The sequence below is a fragment of the Leptidea sinapis genome, chromosome 11 (genome assembly GCF_905404315.1).
Source record: "Leptidea sinapis chromosome 11, ilLepSina1.1, whole genome shotgun sequence".
In the NCBI taxonomy this organism is placed as follows: Eukaryota; Metazoa; Arthropoda; class Insecta; order Lepidoptera; family Pieridae; genus Leptidea; species Leptidea sinapis.
Window position 1 is genome coordinate 432,589 of NC_066275.1, and position 24,941 is coordinate 457,529.

At 36.8% G+C, this 24,941-nt stretch overlaps 1 protein-coding gene across 1 annotated transcript in view; it reads right to left on the minus strand.

Moving 5' to 3' along the window:
- The window catches only part of LOC126966674 (interference hedgehog-like), an 86,128-nt gene that overhangs the window by 21,063 nt on the left and 40,124 nt on the right, over window positions 1-24,941 (minus strand). Inside the window, exons 3-9 of the mRNA XM_050810816.1 lie at window positions 16,208-16,443; window positions 13,100-13,291; window positions 12,167-12,339; window positions 11,174-11,378; window positions 3,295-3,511; window positions 2,691-2,821; window positions 1,417-1,504 (exon numbers count right to left, since the gene is read on the minus strand). Coding sequence (XP_050666773.1) covers window positions 1,417-1,504; window positions 2,691-2,821; window positions 3,295-3,511; window positions 11,174-11,378; window positions 12,167-12,339; window positions 13,100-13,291; window positions 16,208-16,443 — 1,242 coding nt within the window. The remainder of the gene's footprint in view (window positions 1-1,416; window positions 1,505-2,690; window positions 2,822-3,294; window positions 3,512-11,173; window positions 11,379-12,166; window positions 12,340-13,099; window positions 13,292-16,207; window positions 16,444-24,941) is intronic.

Below are 24,941 nucleotides of genomic sequence, written 5' to 3' on the forward strand. Positions count from 1 at the left end.
AATGTTTAGAACTGGCCAGTTAGAAACATTGCAAATGAAAACTTTTTTGAATTTAAGTTTTAGCTCTTAACTTTAACTCTTTGGTAACTTGATGTTGCATTCATTTCTCATTTGTTTTTGTGAATTGGCGGCAAATCTAAAACTCTTGTTTCGCGTAAAATGAACCTAACGCGAGAGAATTTTCGGTCAATGATTTATTATGACTTTCGTTGTGGCTAAACAACAAAGCTATGATAGGCTGCGATTAGCATTTCTTAATGAAGCCCCATCTCGTGTCACTGTTTACAGTTGGTTTAAACAGTTTAAGCGTGGACGTAGCAATCTCAATGGTGATCCGCGTGAGGAACGTCCTTTAACAGCGACTACTGAAGATGACATCAGTGCTGTTCGACGCATGATAGAGGAAGATAAGAGAGTGACTTATCAGCAGATACGGGCAAGCCTAGGCATTGGTTTGGTATGAGTCAAGTTCAAAAAATATCACACGAAATTTTTAGGCGTCATGAAGCTTTGTACCAGATCGATTCCACATACTTTAACCGACGACCAAAAACACTTTCGCATGGACTGGTGTCGCCAAATGTTAGATAAGTTCAACGGCGGTGACTCAAATGCTGTATTTGACATCGGCACAGGTGATGAATGCTGGATATATTACTACGAACTCGAAACCAAAAGACAATCAGCTCAGTGGGTGTTTCCTTTAGAGGATGGGCCAACTAAGGTAAAGAAAGGAAGAAGTCAAGGAAAAAAGATGATTGCCTCATTCTTTGGTCGGAAAGGTCATTTCGCGACAGTTGTACTAGAAGATGGATGGACAGTTACTGCAGACTGGTATGTCAATCGCTGTTTGCCTGTTGTCTTGGAAAACGAAGCAGGATTCTCCTTCACCACGATAATGCTTCAGCGCACTCCACAAAACGGCCTGTTGAATATTTGACTATGGCAGGTGTCGAGATAATGAGTCATCCGCCATACAGTCCTGACATGGCGCCCTGCGACTTTTATTTATTCCCAAGAACTAAAGATAAAATTCGAGGTATTCGCTTTACGAGCCCTGAAGATGCGGTGAAAGCGTACGAAAATGCCATAGAAGAGACCCCTGAGGAAGAATGGGCCCACTGCTTTTCTCAGTGGTTCCATCGAATGCGACGATGTATAGAGAGGAACGGAGATTACTTCGAAAACCAATAAAAGTATTGGCAACTTTCTACATTAAGCCGTTTTTCGTTTTCTAAACATTTTCAGTGTTACCTAGATATTAGATGGCAGAAATTTACAGATATTTCCTCCTATGGAAGGCGATTTTCATACTTTGGAGTATTTAGAACAAGTTTCTAGAAACTTCTAGAACAAAGGTTGAAATTTTTAAGCAATTAGTAATAGTTATGGCCGTAATATTGCTTGTTCTCTTACCTTTATGTTTTCTTGAGTTTTTCCTATTGTGCCGCTTCGGCGGTTGTGATGGTATGTGCATAGTCTTCGGAAGTTCCGCTGAATAATCCTGTAAATTATCATATTTTATTTATATTCTTAGGTAAATATCTTCGCTAAATAAATATTGAAATAAAATAATTAAGTATTAATTATTAATTAATTTAATTATTAAATAATTGGAATAAATAACCCATAATGTCCCAGTTAGAGGCTGTCAACCGGCTCTAGTGTTGCACGAGAATAATAATACTATATTTTCATTTGTTTACACTTAGTTAAATAAATAACAAAATTTACAATGTTTTTAATGTAATAAAAGTTAATTATTTACATGATTTTATTGTTAATTGTAATAAAATTCACAACGGTTTTGCAGTGATGGAAAAAGGGGTCGACTTTTGAACCCAAAACTAGCAGAACTTCGGGGTCAGTGATACCTCGATAAATGACATTGAGATATGAAACATATTTATCTATTTAAATAAAAATGAATTGGTGTTCGTTAGTCTCGCTAAAACTCGAGAACGGCTAGACCGATTTGGCTTATTTTGGTCTTGGTTTATGTGTAGAAGTCCAGAGAAGGTTTAAAAGGTGAATAAATATGAAAATGCTCGGAATTAAATAAAAACAACGATTTTTATTTGTCTTTGATGTGTCCCCCGTCGCTCAGAAATCAAATTAAAATAATAGTTAATAATGAATAACTAATTAGATCATAACTGTGTGTGTCTGTCAATATCAAATTGAAACCTTATAAATAGCCAGTATTTCAGGAATAATCGAAAATAATAATATAATTTCATACATACTGAGTATTTTTTGATTTGTTTTAATAAAAAAAGGATTCCTTTTGTTTGTTTTTAATTTATTTTACACAAAAGCTTAGGTCTTTTATTTATGGACTGAGGCAGTGCGAAGTCTGCCGGGTCAGCTAGTAATTAATAAAAATTAAGTGTGTCTGTGTGTGTTTTGTTTGTGTATGTGTGTGTGGGGTGTGTGTCTGCGTTTTTTTCTAGAGGTAGGTATGGACAAAACTCTTACGTTCATCAGAGCCTAGCCTGGGTATGTCGGACTCGATGTTATGACTACACCCATACCGACTAAATAAAACCTCCTCTGGCGTCAACCTCTGTTTGTCTGTATGTGTTTAATTCTTAGTAAGTAGCTTACAAAATATGGGCTGTGATGGTATTAATACCGTAATGTGAGTCGTATGCGCGTTTGTATACCAATTACAATAAAAACAAGAGTACCTGGTCTGATATCTGCACTGGCACCACAGTGAGAAGCGCCGCGTCGTACGCACACCCGAGTGAGTTACAAGCGAAGCACTGTACTATACCCGCATGCCGCTTCTCTACCGCGTCTATGTGCAACTCCGATTCTGAACAGACAGACAATAATTACATTCGATATTCATAATAAGAAACGTCTACGTCTCGGTACGCCCGACACAACTCTTAGGTGGCGGCTCCATCTACACCAGAGATTCCCAACCTTTGACTCTTATGTGCCTCACCCAATGTTATGCAAAAATACTAAGCCCCCCTATTTAAATGGGGAGTCGAAATAAGAATATTAAACAAACATTGAAAATATAAGTAAGTTTATTTTTATTCAATTGACAAGTACCTAACACATTTTAGTGAGAGGCGGAAGTCGTTTTTTTTATGAAAATAAGGGACGAGACGAGCAAGACGTTCAGTGCTGGATAAAGGCCACCCCCAAAGATCTCCACTACGATCAGTCCTGCGCTGCCTACACCCAACCTATCCCGGCGATCTTTACCAGATCATCGCACCATCTTGTGGGGTCATCGCAACGACTGAAGTGATGAACTATGTTATATTAACTAACCTGTCGCCTTAATTCCTTTTCCAGTTTCCACAAGTTTGGAGTTCAGTAGCCAATGCACCGTTGGATGCGGTTGGCCATACAACCTTCCGCAAGTAATGTGCGCACTGCCACCTTCGCTAGCGTTCACGCTGCTAGCAGTACCTTCCCAGTGCGGCGGTTGTAACGCGATCGCTTTCCACGAACGACGAATGCCGTTTGCTGAACAGGAATATATGCCCTGCGAAGAAATTCAGAGGAATCATAATAGGGCATTTTTCCATGAAATTTTTTTTAATCCTAGATCAAAATTATTGACAAATAAGATAAGATGTCTCTGATTTACTTTTTTTATATTTGTATTTTTGTACTGCGCTAGAGTACTTCATTTCACAGTTTGTATATTCAAATTCAACAATTATGAACTTATGGATGCGTTGATTAACAATTAACATTTCGATGTGATTGCATTTTTTGTGATAGTCAATTTGAGCGAAAACATAAATAGTTTTAGCAAACTTTACCGATCCGGGAAACGCACAGGCAGTGTAAAGTTTCTAATAGGCAGTTGGCCGTTGCACATGAGGAATGACAACCTGGCCCATACGGCAAAAGAGAAAGCCGATCTCTTGTGCACTCTTTTCGCCTCCAACTCGACTCTTGACGACAACGGAAAAACACCGCCGACCATCCCGCGGTGTCAGAGCTCTATGCCTGAAGTACAGTTCAGATAGAAAACTGTTAGGCGAGCTCTGTTTTCGTTGGACGTCAGGAAATCGAGCGGGCCGGATGGCATTTCTACAATCGTACTTAGAACGTGTGCCCCTGAGTTGACGCCGGTGCTAACGCGTTTATTCCGGCACTCTTATTCTAAAGGCGTAGTCCCTGACTCATGGAAGTCTGCCCTTGTCCATCCGATCCAAAAAAAAAGGAGACAAGTCGGATCCGGCAAACTACAGGCCTATTGCTATTACCTCCCTGCTCTCCAAAATCATGGAGAGCATAATTAGCCGTCAGCTCTTGGCATACCTAGAGGGTCACTAGTTGATCAACGACCGACAATACGGGTTTCGCCATGGTCGGTCGGCAGGTGATCTTCTGGTATACCTGACACATAGATGGGCTGCGGCTATTGAATGCAAGGGGGAAGGCCTGGCAGTTAGCCTGGATATAGCGAAGGCCTTTGATCGTGTATGGCACAAGGCGCTCCTCTCCAAACTTCCATCATTTGGGCTTCCCGAGAGCTTGTGCAACTGGACCCCCAGCTTCCTCACTGGGCGTAGCATACAGGTCGTTGTCGACAGATATTGCTCGAACCCGAAGCCCGTGAATTCTGGAGTGCCCCAAGGCTGTGTGCTATCTCCCACGCTGTTTCTTCTGCATATCAATGATATGTTGGACACCTCCAACATTCATTGCTATGCAGACGACAGCACTGGTGATGCCATATACACGGGCCATGCAGGTCTCTCTCGGGAAATCGTCGACCAGTGCCGGGAGAAACTTGTGTCTTCTATCGAGTCCTCTCTTGAGAAGGTCGCGGAATGGGGAAAATTGAACCTTGTCCAATTTAACCCCCAGAAGACCAAGTTTGCGCGTTTACCACTGAAAAACCCCATTTGTCGTATCACCGCTCTTCGACAACACTTCCCTCAAAGCCTCGCCTAGTATCGGAATACTGGGTCTCGAAATCTCGAGCGATTGCCAATTTCGTGGTCATCTGGAAGGCAAAGCCAAATTGGCTTCAAAGAAACTGGGCGTCATTAATAGAGCACGGCAATACTTCAAGCCGGCCCACATACTAGCGCTCTACAAAGCGCAGGTCCGGCCACACATGGAGTATTGCTGTCATCTCTGGTCTGGTGCACCCCAGTATCAGCTCGATCCATTTGACCGCGTGCAACGCAGAGCAGCTCGAATTGTCGGGGACCCAGTGCTCTGTGAACGGCTGGATCACTTGGCGTTGCGTAGAGACGTCGCTTCATTGTGTGTCTTCTACCGCATTTATCACGGGGAGTGTTCCGAAGAGCTGTTTAACCTGATTCCTGCCGCCGAATTCCACCTTCGCACGACACGCCACAAGTTAGGATATCATCCTCACCATCTGGATGTGTGGCGGTCCTCCACAGTGCGGTTTTTAAGGAGCTTTCTTCCACGTACTACAAAGCTGTGGAATGAGCTTCCTTATGCGGTGTTTCAGGGACGATACGACATGGGTACCTTCAAAAAAAAGCGCGTACACCTTCCTTAAAGGCCGGCAACGCTCCTGTGATTCCTCTGGTGTTGCAAGAGATTGTGGGCGGCGGTGATCACTTAACAACAGGTGACCCGTACGCTCGCTTGTCCTCCTATTCCATATAAAAAATAAAAAAAGGCAGGTAAATTAAGTTATTTCAGATTTATTTCATTCATAATAAAAACGGCATATTATTTGGAATTTATTATATTTATTTATATATTGAGTGTTGGGTGAATGGGTGAGTGTTAATGGCATAGTGATTATGTAGTTTGTCGTGTGTGTGCGTGTGTGGTTTTGTAGAGTGTGTGAGGAATAGAGGAGTACTTTTGATTATTTTGATATTAGATAATTAATAACAGATTGGCAATGCAAATTTACGTAGCGTAGTAACGCTCTGGTTTTGTATAATTTAAGTGTAAATACAAACAGATCCCTTACAAAAATTATCATGTTTATATTTGAAGGCAAATCCTTAAAATAATTACAAGGAATGAGTACATTGCAAGCGTTTAAATCCTCTTAGCTTCAAATGTCAAGTGCTCGCAATTCTAAGGCAATTGTTGTAAATAAAGACGGGCTGTAAATCGGCTTTTATATTTGCGTTGCAGGTGAAATTATGTTTAAGCAAATTTTACTATCTTCTAGTTCACCATAAACTATAAAGAAGTTAACTTTCCTTGTTTGCTGTGTTATTATTATTATAGAATTCTTATTATGTGGTTGCAGCGTCATCTTGAGGAAACTTACAACATATTTCAAGGTGAAGAAACTTAATTGTGTAAGTTGTCACCAGTGAATTTAGAGACACAATGCGTTACTATTCAAGTGAAAAATGTCACTGGAAATTATTTCACATTGAAAAATATATAGGTATCACTAAAATCTTATTTCAAACTAGCTATTGCCAAGAATATGTAACAGTACAAGTACAGAAGTCTCACTCCGCAAAATTAATTGAAGAAATAGGGACTCTTGCGGCTATACAATAAGGTGTAATTCAGATCGCACAGCGCTATTAATCTACATTCTTATTCACCTACAATTTGCCTCCCTTACTGTCGCGTAACTCTTACCTCTTCTGACGACATTAGGGTTGCCTTCTTTACCTAAAACTGCACCTTCCTAGTATAAGATCAACTTATAAAAATATGTCAGTTTTTTCTAAAAATATAAATAGGTATGTAATGGTAATTTTAGGTCAATATTCTTTCGTTGTCAAACCTACATTCGTTGCAGATAGTAATGTATGCGTTGGAAGACCACAACATAGTTAATTTCATAATAATAATAATCACTTTAAATTAGATTGTTTCAGCGTCTTTAGGAAGCTAAAAAAATTTGGATCGCAATGATCTTTTATATGCTTTGCTGTAATGTTTCTCCATTTTTAAATGATCGGTCGGACAGTTGAAGTAGGTGACAAACAAATCTCGCGCATGCGTCACTGCTCGCTCGTGAGTCCTTACTGGATAGCCACGCTGGCGTGGCCGCCGCGCGTACTTTTGATTTCAGTACCTACACGGGGAGGGAGACAGGCCTGCTATTGCCCGTGACGTCATCCTAACGCTATAAGCAACAATGTCTGCAATCTGCATCTAACATGATATTATATTATATTGTCTTAATATTGGGACAAACCTCTTGTTAGTTTAATTTATTCAGTAGTTTTTCTCAGAAATACAAACAAGCAAACAGACAAAAATTCTATTAACTACTTTCTAGCTTCGGTATTTTATGTAGAACACAGAGCAAGTTCTTTTAAAAAATAATCTTTGTACATTTTTTACTTTGTTACGATTTTATTACATGTAAAGATTTAAACTCACATTTTTCTGATTAACGGCACAAAAACATATTTCATATAATGCTAGTAGGTATATATATATTAATAACTAGACATGATTATTTTTGTCCTAACTGGAAACACACTGCAACTTTACAAACATTTGATTCGAAGACACCCCATTCTAAAGAAATTATTTCAAGTGCAAAATGTATTGAAAACTTTTAGAGGAAAACCTTGTGTAAAATGGAGTCCTATTAAGCAATATGTAGCAAAAAGAGTGTTGATTTTGACATCTTTCCTGGTATTTGTGATGAAATTCAAATAAAGAAAGTTTGTATTGAATCTGTAAAGTGATATAGATACACGTGGAGATTGTTTGTTAGGTTGTTAGGAATGTTATTGAATATGATGCATCGAGACGCTTCAGGAATGGAGAAAATTTTTGAGGAAAACATTTTCTGAACTCTATCATTTATATATTTTGGAACCAAATTTTTAATCACACTTACATGTGTGTGAATCTGTAAAAAATCTAGAGCCTACGCTAGCGCGCGGCTACTAGATTTCTTACAGGTTGTACCGAAATGATATTACGGTAATCTGATTTATTTATGTGAATTATGAATATTTTTTATAATTACGGATAAGTTGTTCAACCCATGTGTTTATTTAATGTCGCCTTTGTACCGCCACGCTGTATATAAAAAACTAGACAAGATAATTTTTGACCTAACTATATACAAACTGTAACTTTACAAACATTTGATTCGAACACAAATTCTAAAGATATAATTTAAAGTCCAAAATCTATCGAAAACTTTAACAGGAAAACCTTAAAATGAAGTCCTATTGAACATAAGCAAGAATAATATTGATATTGATAGATTTCCTAGTATTTGTGATGATATTAGAGTGACATAGAAACAAATAGAGATTGTGGTTGTTGCCATGTTATATGTTGTCGGAAAAGTTATTGAATCGAGAAGCTTCAAAAATGGAGACCATAGATTAATAATATTTTCTCGAATATCTCTGTGTGTTGTCATAAAATTATGAGGAAAACTATTTCTGAACTCTATAATTAAAATCGTAAGGTCCTCTGTGCATTAAATATTTTCCTATGAGGATTATCCAAGCGGTTGGAATTCTTAGTCAAAAAATTACAAATAAGAATAAAATTTTCAAAATTATACCCGAATTTGGGATTAAGACTATTAAGTGCCTACCTTAAATGTGTTATGAGCCCAACGCGTTGAGGTCATAACAATTAAAATTAAATTTAGATTTAAATTGAATCTTATTGGCGGCCATTTAAAATTATTTCTTTAAAACTGTTACTGTAGTTGTGACTAAAGGAGACTTTGTTACCATTCTTTATTCTGTGACGTTGCACGGACTAGCGTCACGGCTACGACTCGTTAATTACCCATAAAATACAAAAGATCAGTGTGCCTAACAAAATTTTCAGCTCAAAATACGGTCAAAATTCAGCGCAGGTCGATTCAAGTTATCGGTAATAATACTCAAACAACTTAGATATATTTTTCTGCCGCCTAGATGATTCTTTACGAGGTTTTTGTTTGTGAACGCCGAATCCATAATAATTGGAATTTATGAAATCAGAGAGCTACAAACATACTATTCAGTTTGTTTTCAAGTTCAGTCTATTTTAAAATGATAACCCTCACTTCTGGGATAAATTATACAAATTTTATTTGCAACCAAAATTTGTTGAACAAGAGAGCTAAACAAGATATTATAACAAAATTTACGACCTGTGCGTACTCAGATCGTTGTCTCAGTTGGTAAGGAACCCGAGAAGTCGCGGGTTCGAGTCCCGCATCGTTCATAAATTTTAGTTACAAATTTAATTTGTATAATCTTACTATTATACATTTTACTGCAAAAAGTTGTACCCGCTAAATTCGTCAGCGTGGACTTAAATCTATTTCTAGACAAATTGTTACTATAAGATATAACACAACTAGTCCTTATTTGTCTGTTAACTGTTTGATAACTTACACAATTATTTTGGTGTTTGTATGATGCATGTTGTAGATCGGTAGCCCTATTGCCAAAATCGAAATACGATGTTTCGGTTGACGGATCGTACATTTTCGTATTGCGAAACTGTTTCGGATTCGAAGATCGATACGAAGTTCGCGATAAGACATATTTTCTTTCGTTTGCCTTATTTCCAAATTCTCTTGACATTTACTTTTTCATTGTTTGAAATTATTATGATCGTAACTACAACATCACTTTTTATGGTTATGTTCTATCTATGATATATGTTATGTCTATGGTTCCGAAACGACATCCGTCAAGTTTCATCCGAAAAACTTTGGTAATAGGCTTTAATTCGAAGCTATCATAACGTACATGAAATGTTTAAAGTGAGTAACGGAATTAATTTGATAAGGCTTAATGCTGTATCCATCATTTTGGAAATAAGAATAGGTCTAGTAATTTTACCTTAACAGATAGACATAATATTATATACCATTGTGGACTTTTCTGTACAACTATAAAAGAGTAACTAACAATCCCGCCATACATTGTTATGTTATAATATCTCAAAGGGATTAGACAGCGCTCTCGGTGAAAGCTTCAGGCCGGCTTGATATTTTCCGATATCTTCAACAATCATCCTCATATTTCAACCATTGTATAAAATATCATATGTAATATATTAGATAATTTATAACTCTAGATAAAGCATCTTGCTGCTAGAAAAGCGATGAAAACAGGCCAGGTTTATTACTTTAGTGTGCGTGACAAGTGACGTCTTACACTCGCGATTTGTATGTCACTTTGTGTAAGTGTGCGTGTATTCCTCAAAATCAACTGGATGTAGTAAAGTAGAAAGTACTCAAACCACACAAAGGCATTTTAAGTTATTGGTATTTAAGTTTCAGCTCTTAATAATCTTCCATATGAGTATCCTATAAAATATCAAAAAAGAAATAGCTTCCGTGTACATTTTAAAATAGGGTTTTCTCTACATGACAGATTCGATCTTGAGGAGTATGATGGCATACTTGACTAAAGTGTGGTTTAAGTCCTTTCTGCTTAACTATGTCCAACTGTCAACCGTATTTTATTTCGACGTTTTCACAGCTGTCACAGTATATTTAGACGTATAGATGATATTCTAAGGGTCATGTTATCTTTCTGCTGTTTGGTGTCGAGACACGTAATCAAACTATCTTCGCGCTTCAATAGGGCTACTGGAAACTCAATCACCGGCAGCTATTTCGGTTAACAGATCAGCTTAGCTATCCAACGCGGAAATGCGGCCAGTATCCTTGGTACACTTCCCCGTAATGATTGTTGATATTGGAAATATAATTAGTATCTAACATTGTTTTGTTTCAGCGTCAAGGCTGAGCTTCCTCATAAGGCCTAATGAGGAAGCTCATGGTCACTCAGAGGGCAATGGAGAGGGCTATACTCGGAGTTTCCCTGCGAGATCGAATCGGAAATGAAGAGATCTGTAAGAGAACAAAGTCACAAACATAGTCGTTGGTTGGACATGATTGCGAAACTAAAGTGGCAGTGGGCAGGGCATATAACTCGACGAATAGATAGACATTGTTATAACGAAGGGCAGTAAAGTCCTCGAATGACGACCAGGTACCGGAAGACGCAGGGTTGGTAGGCCCCCCACAAGACGTCCACTGCTGGAGGATGTCTTTTTTTATGAAATGAAAAATGAAAACATTACTGCTTCACGGCAGAAATAGGCGCCGTTGTGGTACCCATAATCTAGCTCGCATCCTGTGCAAAGGAGCCTCCCACTAGTAAAAGGGGCCCCCACGCCTTCCATCTGTTGATGATGATCAAGAATGACCAGAAAATTACAGATTACTACTAACCTCATGCTCCGAATTAAAGGGGGATACGACGAGCATCTGATCTCGACGTTGTGGCAAGCTGGCCATGCCCTCCTTACTCCACGTGACTTGAGGAGGAGGAGTTCCCACCACGCCACACCATAGAGTCAGGTTATTCTCAGGCCTCACCGGAGCCAGCAATACACCATCCTCTTTGACGCCCACGAAATCATCCGTCTCGAGATATCTACAATATATTGAAACTTATTAAAATTTGCAATTTACAATTAAAATGTGTGTTGGTGTTATAGATTTTCTTTTAATCAATGCATTTTAATAAATACATTATTTCTGTTTGTCCGTTCCAGCCAATCTCCGAAACGGCTGGTCCTATTTTGACATTACTGATTGGCACTGGCAGATAGCCCATACAATAAGGACTAACACAAGTTTATTTTACTTTCGATAATGGATTGGGGTTCTACATAAAAAAACACGGTAATTGTAAACAAATTCCAATTCAATTTTCAGTTGAAATGATATCTACGCTTGTATCAAACAGCAAACGCAAGACATACCCCATCTGGACCCCCGAGGATTATAAAGGCAATAAATAGTACTTGAAGATATTATTTAAAACTCAATTCAAATGCTACCGCTTCAAACAATAAAAAAACTTGCGGGTGTGTTTCTGGGGACTGCCGATGGAAGTAAAAACTAAAATAACTTGTGAATTATATCGTCGAGCTATTACATTATTAGTTTTGAATTATTTTTGGTTTGTAAAGAAGTGTTAATGACCAATTTAAACTATAAATACTTGTAATAATTTTTCATGACTTGGTTTTATTTATCAGTAAAAAGTACTATTTACATATACACAGTATATATATTATTAGTTCGGTGACGATGACGTGAGTTTCACGCTTTTTGTTCACCCAATAACTGCTTTTCACTTCATAAAATACATAGTAAATAATTTCGGTAATTAACTGTAGTCTAGATATCCAATTTAATTTAAGGGTGTTAAGTTACCTAACGCCTCCATTTCCCTCGTGCTGGACCCTCAAGTACGTCCTCTCCGGCAGATCCACGGTCTGACCACTCAGCTCGTTAGTAGCGCTACAACCGTAGACGCCGTTGTCTTCCGGACTGGCGTTGACTATCACAAGAACCCCGTGCGGAGTTTCCAATTGTTTTCTCAAGCCCTGTGAATTATTTAGTTATTTTATTTACAAGTAAGACATAATTGAAAGTGTCTCAAAGTGACGAGCGCAATTGGGTTGCTTTTTTATAAACGAGAGCTCAAATGGCTTCAAGAGACTTCGTGATGAGGAGTAGCGAGGCAACCGCCCATGGACATTCGCAACAACGGGTGTCAACAAGAGATGCGTTGCCGGCAATGCCTTTCAAAATTTGTTGGTTTTCAAGAATTCTGAGTGGCGCTGCATTGTAATAGCAGGGTGTATCACTTATCGTTTTTCTCATAAGAAAAATATCTATAAATATAAAGTACCTAGCTGACCGGAGAGATGTTCTTCTGTACATAATAAATAAAGTACTGCTATTTATCAATTTGTCAATAATATTTCATAACATCAAGAATTATTTCGTAAAATATGCCTGTTTTAATAATGAAATTGTTTCACAGCAGAACTGTCAAAACGTGCTCCAATAAATTCTGTCATAGAAAATGTCATACAAAACAAATATTGGAAATAAAAAAAATGATGCGACCCAATCGAAATAAAAACTATGCTATCTCTATAGTTGAACTGAACTGCACTCCATGAAGTAATCCCCATTAAAATCCGTTAATTAGTTTACGAGGAGTTCACTGGAAACAAACATCAAGACACTGCATTTATATATGTATATTAAGAAGTAATATGAATACACCAAATTCAGTAATACTTTTAAATAAAAACTGAACTGTATCATAAAAATGTAGTTTTTAAGTACACTCACTTTGTTCTCCTTCCACCAGGTCAATATAGCTGGGGGTTCAGATATAGGCTCCTTGCAGTGTAACACCACGGTGTTGTGCAATGGTGCTGTAATGACTCGCTTCTCTGGAGTATTCCGACTTAAATCTATTCTTGCTATAGACAATCGGGCAGGAACAGACACCAAACTTATTGCACCATACCAGACTATACACTGAAATAAAAAACAAGTGTGTGTATTTATGCACGCAAGAAGTTATACTTCTTTGGCCTAAAAAAGGAAAAATCCTTAAAATTATTTATTCCTCGTGCTACTCTACGTTTGTAGATAGAACAATATTGTAAAATTCTTTCGATGGCTTAATTTTTGAAACCAAACAAATAACAGTAGGATGAAACCCATTGGAAACGGAAGAGAATATAGCAAAATTGAAAGAAAAATAAATTACGGGCTATCTGAGGTCGGGAAGTGGAAAAGGGGTGGTGGTTTAAGGCAAAAAACTGAAAAAAGTCCTATGGAAAAAAGTTAAATAGCAAAGTTGTAGGTAATAAAAAGATCTACAACTTTTGTTTTAACAATTTTTTGACATAACATAATATTTTTATGGGAAAAATTCAAAAACCAAGTTTTTGTTTTTGTTTTTTTTATCTTTATCTTTTTCAAAACTATTTTTTTTTCACGAAATTTGGTGAAAATTTACCTTTTTATGTCCCAAACACACTGTGATTTATTAGAATTGAAATATTAAATTTTTTCACCTTATTTTGACTCAAACATCGAAAAATAACCCCTATTTTCAATCGAAAAGTCACCGATGGGTGACGTGACGGTGACGTTTAATAATAGTTATCGTCCAATGATTTATATCGATAGGTTATTGAAATGTAAGTAAGCGTAAAAGGAAAGATTTATCTATCTATAGTAAGTAAAACTAGGGATAGATAGGTTATTGAAAACGGCCGAAGATCATTCAAATCGAAAGAATGAAAAAAATCTTAGATCATATATACGTCTAGATAGACTTATGACAGCTGTGAAAACGTCGAAAAAAATTTATTTAGAACTAACCAATCGCGAGTGTAAGACGTAGCTTGTCACACACACTAAACTTATATTCGTGGCCTGTTTTTATCGGTTGTCTAACAGCAAGAGACTCTATCTAGACATATATATTATCTAAGGAAAATATCGATACTTAAATACTAAATAGTTGAATACCTTCACAAAACAGAAGGGTGAGTACATGGTTTTTGGCGGTATTTATAAAAAGAAAACTTTGGATAATCATCAGTGTCATTTACTTGAACTACATGAATAAAGTAATTAAAAGGCATAAAAGGGATTTATTGTCTCAAAATTGATTCCTTAACAATTCTTTTTGATGTCATTTCTAATATATTAGACACAACTACCGCTTCGGAAACAAATGGCACTCTGAGAGTCTTCACTGCGGCGCAAGAAACTCTTACAGCATTCCTTTTTTTGCGCTCTTTTTTTATCAAATATACAATATTTTACTGTTGGTATAATCATAATCTAATCCCAGGCTGCCGGATCACTTAGATATTCAGCTGTGGATTAGGTGTACTATGTTGTAGTAGGATTTACGACAAAGCCATTTTTTAATAAAACATTGAAATTTCTTTATAGATAATGCGTGGACATTGGCTGGGACTTTATTATAAAAGTGTAGGTATACATTTACCCTTACAACTATTATGTATCTTATGAAGGCTACTAGAATTAGACACAAGCAATCCCTTATTTCTAGTCTTATAATAATGAAAATCACTATTAAGAGTAAAAAGGTGACGATTATTGTGAACGTATATTAAAATTTCATAAATGTACTGACAGTGAACAGTAATAATATTTATTTATTTAAATTTATCTTTGAGAGACTATCTATAACCAAGCTTATATATAGCACGAACAGCTCTCTTCTAAAGAGAATACAACGTGATTTTGATTTCATTTGATAATATTTTTGTATTGATCAAAATTGTTTCCTATTTGTTTAATGGTAAATTTACTATTACTAATATAAATAGATAACTTTCACATGACTGACTAAGAACGTTTTGGTGTCAGTTTATCTCTGCAAATCTAAAGTCCGTGGCTTGGCATGTCTTCTCAGTCTTTCTTCAGCGACACGCTATCCTCATGCAACTTGATAATGAACCGAGCTTGCGAAGAACCTACTTCGGAATCTCTTAGATTTTGGAATAATTATAACGATGCCTGTGTACAGAATTACCGATTTCATTAGTAATTAATTTTTTGAATCATTAATTGAAGTAAAGTAACAAAGAGAGTTGTCATACTGAAACATTCAGGGCAAACCTGTCAGCCATTAAGTTGGCATAGCGACATCCCATTCTGTACGGACGCACGCCAAGAAAGGGAAGATATTAGTAGGATATGTATAACTCTGATATTCAAATATGTCAAAAATAGGACTTTTACGCTAATGTCAGACGCCGCTTTCTGCAAAAGTTTTAACATTTAGACTCTCTTTTTTAGCTCTTGTTACACCAAAGGAATCACTGGATGCGATTGCCGGCCTTTTTTTGAAGGTGCTTATCTCGTATCAGCCTGGAAACATCCCACAAGGAAGGCAGGAAAACTTAACAGCTAGGTGAAAAAAATATCAAGGTGCGCGACCGTCCCACGGGGTGACAGACGGTGGTGGGGACGGGGTATTAAAGATGTCAGCGGGTAGCGAGTGGTTTTTTTTATGATAATAAGGGACGAGACGAGCAGAACGTTCAGCTGATGATAATTGATACGCCCTGCCCATTACAATACAGTGCCGCTCAGGATTCATGAAAAACCCAAAGATTCTGAGCGGCACTACAAATGCGCTCGTCACCTTGAAACATAAGATGTTAAGTCTCATTTGCCCAGTAATTCAACTAGCTACGGCACTCTTCAGACCGAAACACAGTAATGTTTACACATTACTGCTTCACTGCAGAAATAGGCGCCGTTGTGGACATAATCTAGCCGGCATCCTGTGCAAAGAAACCTCCAGTCACACGCGTGGGACGGTCGCGCACGTAGTTGTTCGACTATTGCATAAGCATATATACCAAGTAGCAATATATCACTTTTACACAAAAGATTTACCTGATACAGGGCATCTGGCGTATCCTCTTTAACTTCAATCACCAGCTTGGTCGAGACGCTGTCCTTCTGACTGGTCCCTGGAGTCTCCTGCCATTCTTTCCAGTTGTCATCGTTGGCCGGCTTCCACCTCCACTGCAGCCTCTCTCCCGGAACACGGACGGCGCACTCGAAGGTCACTTCATCACCCACGGGCGCCGTCACCGACTCAGGATATTTTGTGAACTCCATTTCAATTTCTGTAAAAAATAAACATCTTAGAAATATCAGACACGCCTTCCTAACAAAATGGAGTAGAAGTGAATACGCAAACGAAGAATGTTGATCCGTTGGAAAGAAAAAAGCTTGTCCGCAATCTGTACAGACTTAAAAAAAAATAATATACGTAACCGTGAGTAAACGTAGGACGTAAAACAGCTATTCCACATTCGACACCAAACAAACCAGACGGTGATTTGATCGTCGGTGGTCACTGTTGTTGATAAAACAAAAACATGTATGATATCTAGGTTATTATTTTTATACTAGCTGACCCGACAGACGTTGTTCTGTATATAATAAATAAAATAATGTTTTTATATGAATTTGTCAATAATATATCATACCATCAAAAAATTCTCTCATAGAAATTATGTATGGACACATCAAAGGAAAACAAATTTGTTGTTTTTATTTAATTTAGCAGCATTTTCCTATTTATTCACCTTTTAAACCTTCTCTGGACTACGAATAATTCAAGACCTAAATTTGCCAAATCGATCCAGCCGTTCTCGAGTTTTAGCGAGACTAACGAACAGCAATTCATTTTTATATATATACATAGATTACAAATAAATAGAAAGACAACGGAGCATCTTATCGATAATTTAGATTTTAATATCGATAAATCACATCAATTTACTACTTTTTGATGTATCTAGAAATTGCCTCTCATTATATCGCGTGACTCTTACCTATTCTGACGACAATAGGGTTGTCTTCCTTCCCCAAAACTGTATCTACCTAGGTCATCGTCATAGGTATAAGGTCGCCTTTTAAAAATTGCTTAGTTTTTCCAATAATATAGATAGGTATGTAATCGTAATTTTAAAACAATATTTTTTCGTTGTCAAACCTACATACAGCGTTACTACTCGCTCTTGAGTTCTTATTGGCTGGCATACTCTGTATTTATTTAATTTTATTTATTTAACCGCATCACACAATGACCCCGATTAAATCTCATTGCATCCTTCACCGTGAGACTTAATATCGAATGACGCATAATCCTATTATCCTTGTATTATCCTTACACAGCAAAAACTTGACATTTTCAACAAACTATAATTTAACCAGGGCAGGTCGCAGGCGTTGGTTGAGATCCAATCATAAAATATTCAGAGAACGTTTGTGGTTTTTAAATTTCAATGATTAAGTCGTAACAACGAAATATTTAATAAGCGCGATGACGGGACAGACACTTTTTATTGGAATTCTTAAATCAAAAACAAAAACAATGATCCTTGAGTGTACATACACTGTAAATACGACCTTATTTCAAAGGGTCTGGGTATCTTATTGTATGTATTTTGTGTGTCGTACCCTACGTGTATCAGATATTTCTCACGTGGCAATGACCGTTTGCTAGAATTTTAACGATTTGATTTGTTGAATCATCCGAGATACTTTTTTGTTGGCACGTCGGTAATTATCGCTTGATCAGTCGGGCTTGACTGGGAATGGAAATAATTATTTGTGTAACATAAAACTTTTGCAGGTTTTAATAGTTAATATCGCAGATTCAATTCGATATTATTTGAAAACCCGAGGTTTTAAATACTTTTCACCAAAGTTTAATTTTATGTGAAAAAATCTTAAGGCGCGCTATTAACGTTCGGTCTAGTAAAGTCGGCTCGAGTGAACTAAGGGAGGTATGTCAGGTCCCAGCTAATAAAGGTATGAATTTTCCACCTTCTCCACTGGGAGACAGGCATGATAATACAATCATTAGTGTGTCGTAACAAAGCGAAGGTAACATACACACGAAAAATGATGAATTAAGAGATTCATCCGTTTTTTCTAACAAGGGACCCGAGCCAATACTTCGCACGCAATGCAAACAAACGTTCACACTGAAAGAATACAACAAAATGATTACAGACCACAGAACAGGAAAAGCTAGGCTTTTCTGTTCTGTGTTATAGATCGTCTATGCGTTATTAATTGATATCCTTAGATACATATAATTAAATTGAGCGAATATTACTTACGATGTGTGTTACAAACAATACCGAAGCCAAAGAGTACTTTAAATAATTTTGTGTATGTTTGTGTGTATGTATGTCAGGGCAAAACGCAAAAACTGTTGAATAGATTGAATTTAAATTTTCATATGGCATAATATTTTTGTTGTTATAGTAATAATAATATTCTAGGCGACACTAAACGTCCACGCAGACGAGGTCGCGGACAACAACTAGTTAACAATACAACAAATTAAACTACAACGAAAAAACAAACTTTAGTAAACTATTTTTTTTATATTTTTGAAAAGCCTATACTTAAAAAAAGTTTAAGCGTTCCGACAAAAAAGAACACCTATACGATTAAGGATTGGTCTTCAATTAGATACAGCACTACCTAAGTACAATAGCTTTTTTATTACGGCAACTTTTAGATGCTTGTGTGCATCTTGACACTCAATGGCATATTTCAAGTTTTGTAACATAGGCTTCGTGTTATTTTACATTGAAATTAATAAAATACAAAATACTTACTGATGAAATGTGATCCCAGTGCCCTTCTTATTTCTTGTAGTATTATTTTTACAAAGTTTTACTACGCAACCCGGCATTTTAGTTTCAATTATTAACATACTATAACAGAACATGTTGCACGTCAACGTCAAACATTTTTCGGGACTGGCTCAAGTACGCACACTTGGGCGTAGTATTAGTTAGCACTTTTCGACTACGCCTACGGTATCTAGTTGGAGCGCAGCGGAGAGCAATCCTTAATCTAAGCCTATAGGCAATAATATGTAGATAATATTAAAGTCCCCAGGAAAGTCACGTACCAACTGTCAACTTTGACATTAAGCCTGTTTAAAGTTATGACCAGTTTGTGAGACGCACAAAATCCATTATTCAAATAATTTTTAAGTCACAGGTCACATTCTTGCCCCGCGGGTCATCAGAAATTAAAAAACAAAATCTCAAACTCACAAATTAATTCCAATTTATCTAATAGTCAAAGCACCAATTATAAAATGTAATTTATTAAAATATTCACAGAGAACATAACTTCCAACTTATTATCAAAGACACGGCTTCGGATTGTTAAATTATGTGAAAATTGGAGATAAAATTTACATTTGTCTCTTAATAGCGTACTATGTCTTGTCTGAGTGTCGCCTAAGATTTGGGGGCGTTTTGTCTTCGTTACGATATTTTCAGATAATATTAATTATGTCTATACACTACACTAGGCTCCTTTGCACATTATTCCAGCTAAATTATGGGTACCACAATGGTGCCTATTTTTACCATGAAGCAGCAATGTGTAAGCGTTATTGGGTTTCGGTCTGAAGGGCGCCGTAGGTAGTGAAATTACTGGGCAAATGAGACTTAACATACGTCTCGATAAGATGAGCGCAATCGTAGTGCCGCTCAGAATCTTTGGATTTTGCAAGAATTGCCTGAGCAGCACTGCATTGTAATGGGCAGGGCGTACCAATGGCAATTACCATCAGCTGAACGTCCTGCTCATTTCGACCCTTATTTTCATTAGAAAAAAAATTATTCCTGGAATAACTTTATACCAAGTTTATTTGTAAGGCCGTTAAAATTTTATTTATTTTTAGTAACACTTGTCAACTGCAATCTCATACTATTTCGTTTAATATCACTCCAGTCTCATACAAACATCCAATAAAGCTTACTCAATAGCTCTGTGAATAAAACGATCATCAAGCCACGTCTCATCTAGCTCACATGAAAAAGTCCTAATGCCATGTAATTAGGGGCTATAATCGTATAGCATTATATAGGAGCCAGAGACGAGTAATGTTAAATCGTTTGTGTGGGCATTCTTGTTTCCGAAAAAAGTGTATGTGGGTTGTTGTTTGTGTTCAGCCAACATGATGTTCTACGATTAAATAAATTATGTGAACTTACTATTTGGATTATATATTTTATATTCATAGTAGAGGAAAAGGTAAACAAAATAATTATAATTGCAAGAGGTCGCCCATAGGTCGTAATTCATGTGAAATAAATCATTTATTAAGCTCGTATTCACGACCAGTCCATCTTGCCCGACCTTGTTTTATGGGGCTGAGACTTGGGTTTTTAGTTAAAACTTTTTACTAAGGAGATCCTCCACAAACTTCAGGTGGCTCAAAGGGAAATTGAGAGAAAACTAGTAGGAGTTACACTGAGAGACCGTAAAAGAAACGAATGGGTCACAGAGCAAAGCAAAGTGAGCGATGTAACCAAACGTGTTGCGAAATTGAAACGCCCGAGAGGAAGACCGCAGATGCGTTGATACGACGATATCAAAAGACTGGCGGGAACAAAGTGGTTGGAAGCTGCTCAAGACCGGTGAAGATGGCATAAGATGAAGGAGGCCTACACCTTAGTGGTTGAGAACGGCTAAAGAAGAAATAATTTTATTTTTATATACAAATATAACATTTTTATTCATAGCAGTGAAAATGACCATTTTAGTCGTTTAGTACTTTATAAATCATTTAGATTTCATGTTTAACACCTACTGAATTCTGTACCTAATATCATAGTGTAGATACTTACGTATAAGCTAATATATGTTCTATCAGACTATCAGACTATCTTAATATTATTTACATTATTACATTGTTAAAAAAAACGTAAAGAATAATTTAATTATACAATTCACTTTATTAATTTGTATTTAAAATTATATTAATAAATTTTGATTTTTAAAGCTCACATTGAGATGAAATCGTCTCAATAAGATCCATACATGTTCTAGAAGGCATTTCAATACGTAATCTGTGATCAAGTATGTTTTTTCACTATCTTCATAACAGTGCATCACGGATTACAATATATTAAAATTTAAAACGGCTTCTGGAAAAAGAACCGAAAGAATGTTATCGTATTCGCTTTAGATTGGGTAGACTAGTCAACGAGTAAAATAACGGGTTAATTCTTGTTATAGCTTTTTTTACGAGAATAAGGGACGAGACGCCCTGCCCCACTAACAACGCAGTGCCGCTTCGAATTCTTGAAAAATCCCAAAATTTCTGAGCGACACTACAATTATTGCGCTCGTGACCTTGAGACATATGTTAAGTCTCGTTTGCCCAGTAATTTCACTAGCTACGGTGCCCTTCAGACCGAAACACAATAATATTTACACATTACTGCTTCGCGGTAGAAATAGGCGCCGTTGTAGTACCCATAATCTAGCCTCCCACTGCTTTTAAAAATATAAGTGATGGCATATTATATTCGGAATAACGTCTAGAAAATGCTAGCACATAAAAAAATTCAAAAAGTTTTTTTTTTGAGAGAGTTCAAGAGTTTTTAAAAAAGATCCTTAAAGAGGAAGAAGTATCGAAGACATATCAGAATTTGCAAAATTTTATACCAAGATGGATTATTTAACTCTATTTAAAATTAATTCTAAATTTTAGGCGCGAGCGACTTATTATTGTATATATTGGACGCAATCTAGATTTACTAAAGTATGTCCGACAAATTGATCGAATCTCACCGACTTTCATTAACATCACACGCGCAATCCTTCAAGTGTCAAAGCTAACGATACAATCTGCTGATGTATTCTAATCCTCTTCCAGACCTTTTTGTCTCGACACTGCCTTGAGTCCCGCTACCGGATTATTTACTAACAATAAGTGTTCAGTATAGACCTACTGTCAATGTATGAGTGGCTACCTGCTCTACAACACACATGTACATATAGAGCGCGCCTTCTACATAATTTTTAATAGTTTTATTTCATAGATATGTAATTTTACATATTAAGACATATTCCTTTTTTATGGAAAAGTAGGACACACGAGCAAACGGGTGACCTGGTGTTAAGTGATCACCGCCGCCCATATTCTCTTGCTTAAGGAAGGTGTACGCGCTTTTTTTTGAAGGTACCCATGTCGTATCGTCCCGGACACACCGCACAAGGAAGCTAATGAGCTGTGGAATGCCACAGCTTTGTAGTACGTGGAAGAAAGCTCCTTGAAAGCCGCACTGTTGAGGACCACCACACATCCAGATGGTGGGGATGATATCCTAAGTTGTGGCGTGTCGTGCGAAGGTGGAATTCGGCGACAAGAATCAGGTGAAACGTTTAATTCAAAATTTGTTTATTCTATTTAATCAAACGATTGATTGGATCTTTGATTCTATTGTATCAATGTAATTATGAGGCTTACATAATAAACTTATTGCTTCCCTATCGCGACACAGCTCCGACGAGGCCCCAAGAAACTCAGTGAGGAACAATTTTATAATTACATCTTATAACAGAGGGTCACATCGATAGTAATTATAGTAACAATAAGAATAAAATAAATGATTAACAGCAGTCCTCACTACCAAGCCGCCTTATTATTAATGAAGTCATACATATAAACATAATGTTTAATGTGGTCGCAAACTATGAGCCTTATGAGAAAGCTCATGGTCGCCAAGAGGGCAATGGAGAGGGAGTTTCCCTGCAAGATCGAATCAGAAATGAGGAGATCCGTAGGAGAACCAAAGATATAGGGACATAGCCCAAATGATTGCGAAACTGAAGTGGCAGTGGGCAGGGCACATAGTTCGACGGACAGATAGCCGTTGGAGTAGTAAAGTCCTCGAATGGCGACCACCTACCGGAAGACGCAGTGTTGGTAGACCCCCTACGTGAAAAACCGAAGATCTGGTCAAGATCGCCGGAATACGTTGGATGAGGGCAGCGCAGGACGGATCGTCGTGGAAATCTTTGTGGGAGGCCTTTGTCAAGCAGTGGACGTCTTGCGGCTGATGACGATGATAATGTTTAAATCAATATTATGTATGCGACTCCGGTTTATTTCCCCTGTCCGTCAATCTACTTTAATCTCTTATTTTCTCTTGCGATGGTGCGCAACCACTTCTACATTGTCCTGGCATGCGGAGTTCTGCCTTTCTTTAAAACTAGATCAAAAAGGCAAAATTTATTTATTCGTTTGTGTCACATTATTATACTATATTATACTTATAGGGTTTGATTTGAATTTATAGGCCAAGAATAGATACTCGTTAAGACCGTGGCAAATTGAGGATTGTAATTTCTGTTTACTCTCTGGGACTATAAGTATGAATATATTTATAACCATGTGAAATTAATTAAAAATAATACAGAGATAGCAACCATATATAACACACATTGGACTACTTTAAAGCCTCCTACTTTTAAGAAGTGGGATAATGAATGGGCGCGCTCTATAACTACATAAGCTACCTGCGACATCCGCTACAGACAAAAAACACATTAACAATTCCAAACGAACACAACGCTACTTTATTTCGTAACAGATTATAAATCATCCATGTTTAAAACGAAATTCGGAATTTGATATTTATCTTTGCCCATCAATTTGTAAGGGATTTAAAAAGATAATTGTGTGAGCAATATATTTCAATGAGTAAATTGAATTTTGTTCAATTCCTATCGATGGCGTCGGAATTCTTAATAAGTGCGGAGCTTATAACTTTATACAAGGTTTTGTTACTGCAGTCTCCTATAAATTAGAGTAGCCTAGAACAAAGTAAGTAAGCATTTTTTACGTAGTGTTTCAAGTTTTTCCAGATATAAATATACAAAATAGTACTTAAAAAGGCAATAAAATATATTACGTAGATGATTTCCTTGTGAAATAAAAATTAGTAATCTAGTAATTTTTATTTTAAATACTTTTGAACAAAATTTTTAACTAATTGCACTTCTATTAATTCGTCGAATATTATAATTCAGTTTCCAATTGCATATATACCCATCAAAATAGTAAATTGAAAGAGGCGTTTGTCACTCCGCGCTTAGGTAGGTATACCAAATCCAATCACTTTACTCATGTAAATCAAGGAATAACACGAATGTCAAGTTTTCTTTTCTTTTTAAATTTACCGCCACTCCGCTCTGAAATGGTTGATCTTTGATGAGAAGAAGTGGCAAGAAACTCATTGCCACTCTTTTGAAATCAACATTTACATCTTCATCGTTTTACAAATCATTTGAACCACAATATATTATGTAAAGTGACGCAACAAAAATACTACTTAAACATACCTATGTCAAAGTTAGTAAAAATTACTTCTTATGTAAGATAACTTTGGCTTTTTCTGATTGGTTGGTGAAAGAGATAGTTTGCTTGAAAATGTCGCCTTCTGTTTTTTTTTCACAAGCCTCATACCAAAGTAGTTATCCAATAGGTAAGATTTACGAGCAAATCTTAAAGCCCATAAACTATCAATGTATTGGTAAGTTCACTGTAGCTACGAACTGAGTACGACTTAAAATGAACCTTATTAGCGAGCAGCTAAAGTTGCTATTAATTTGAAAGGTTTTTACTAAGTGAAACTTCTGTACTACCCCTCTTTGTTCTATGGTAGAAAAGATACGATGTGTAGTAGGTATGCAGTGTTCATCCTCGGCACAGTCAGCACTCGTATTCTTCCCACTGACTTATCTTCCATGTCTCTGTTATTGGCAGATAATTTCTTTTTACATC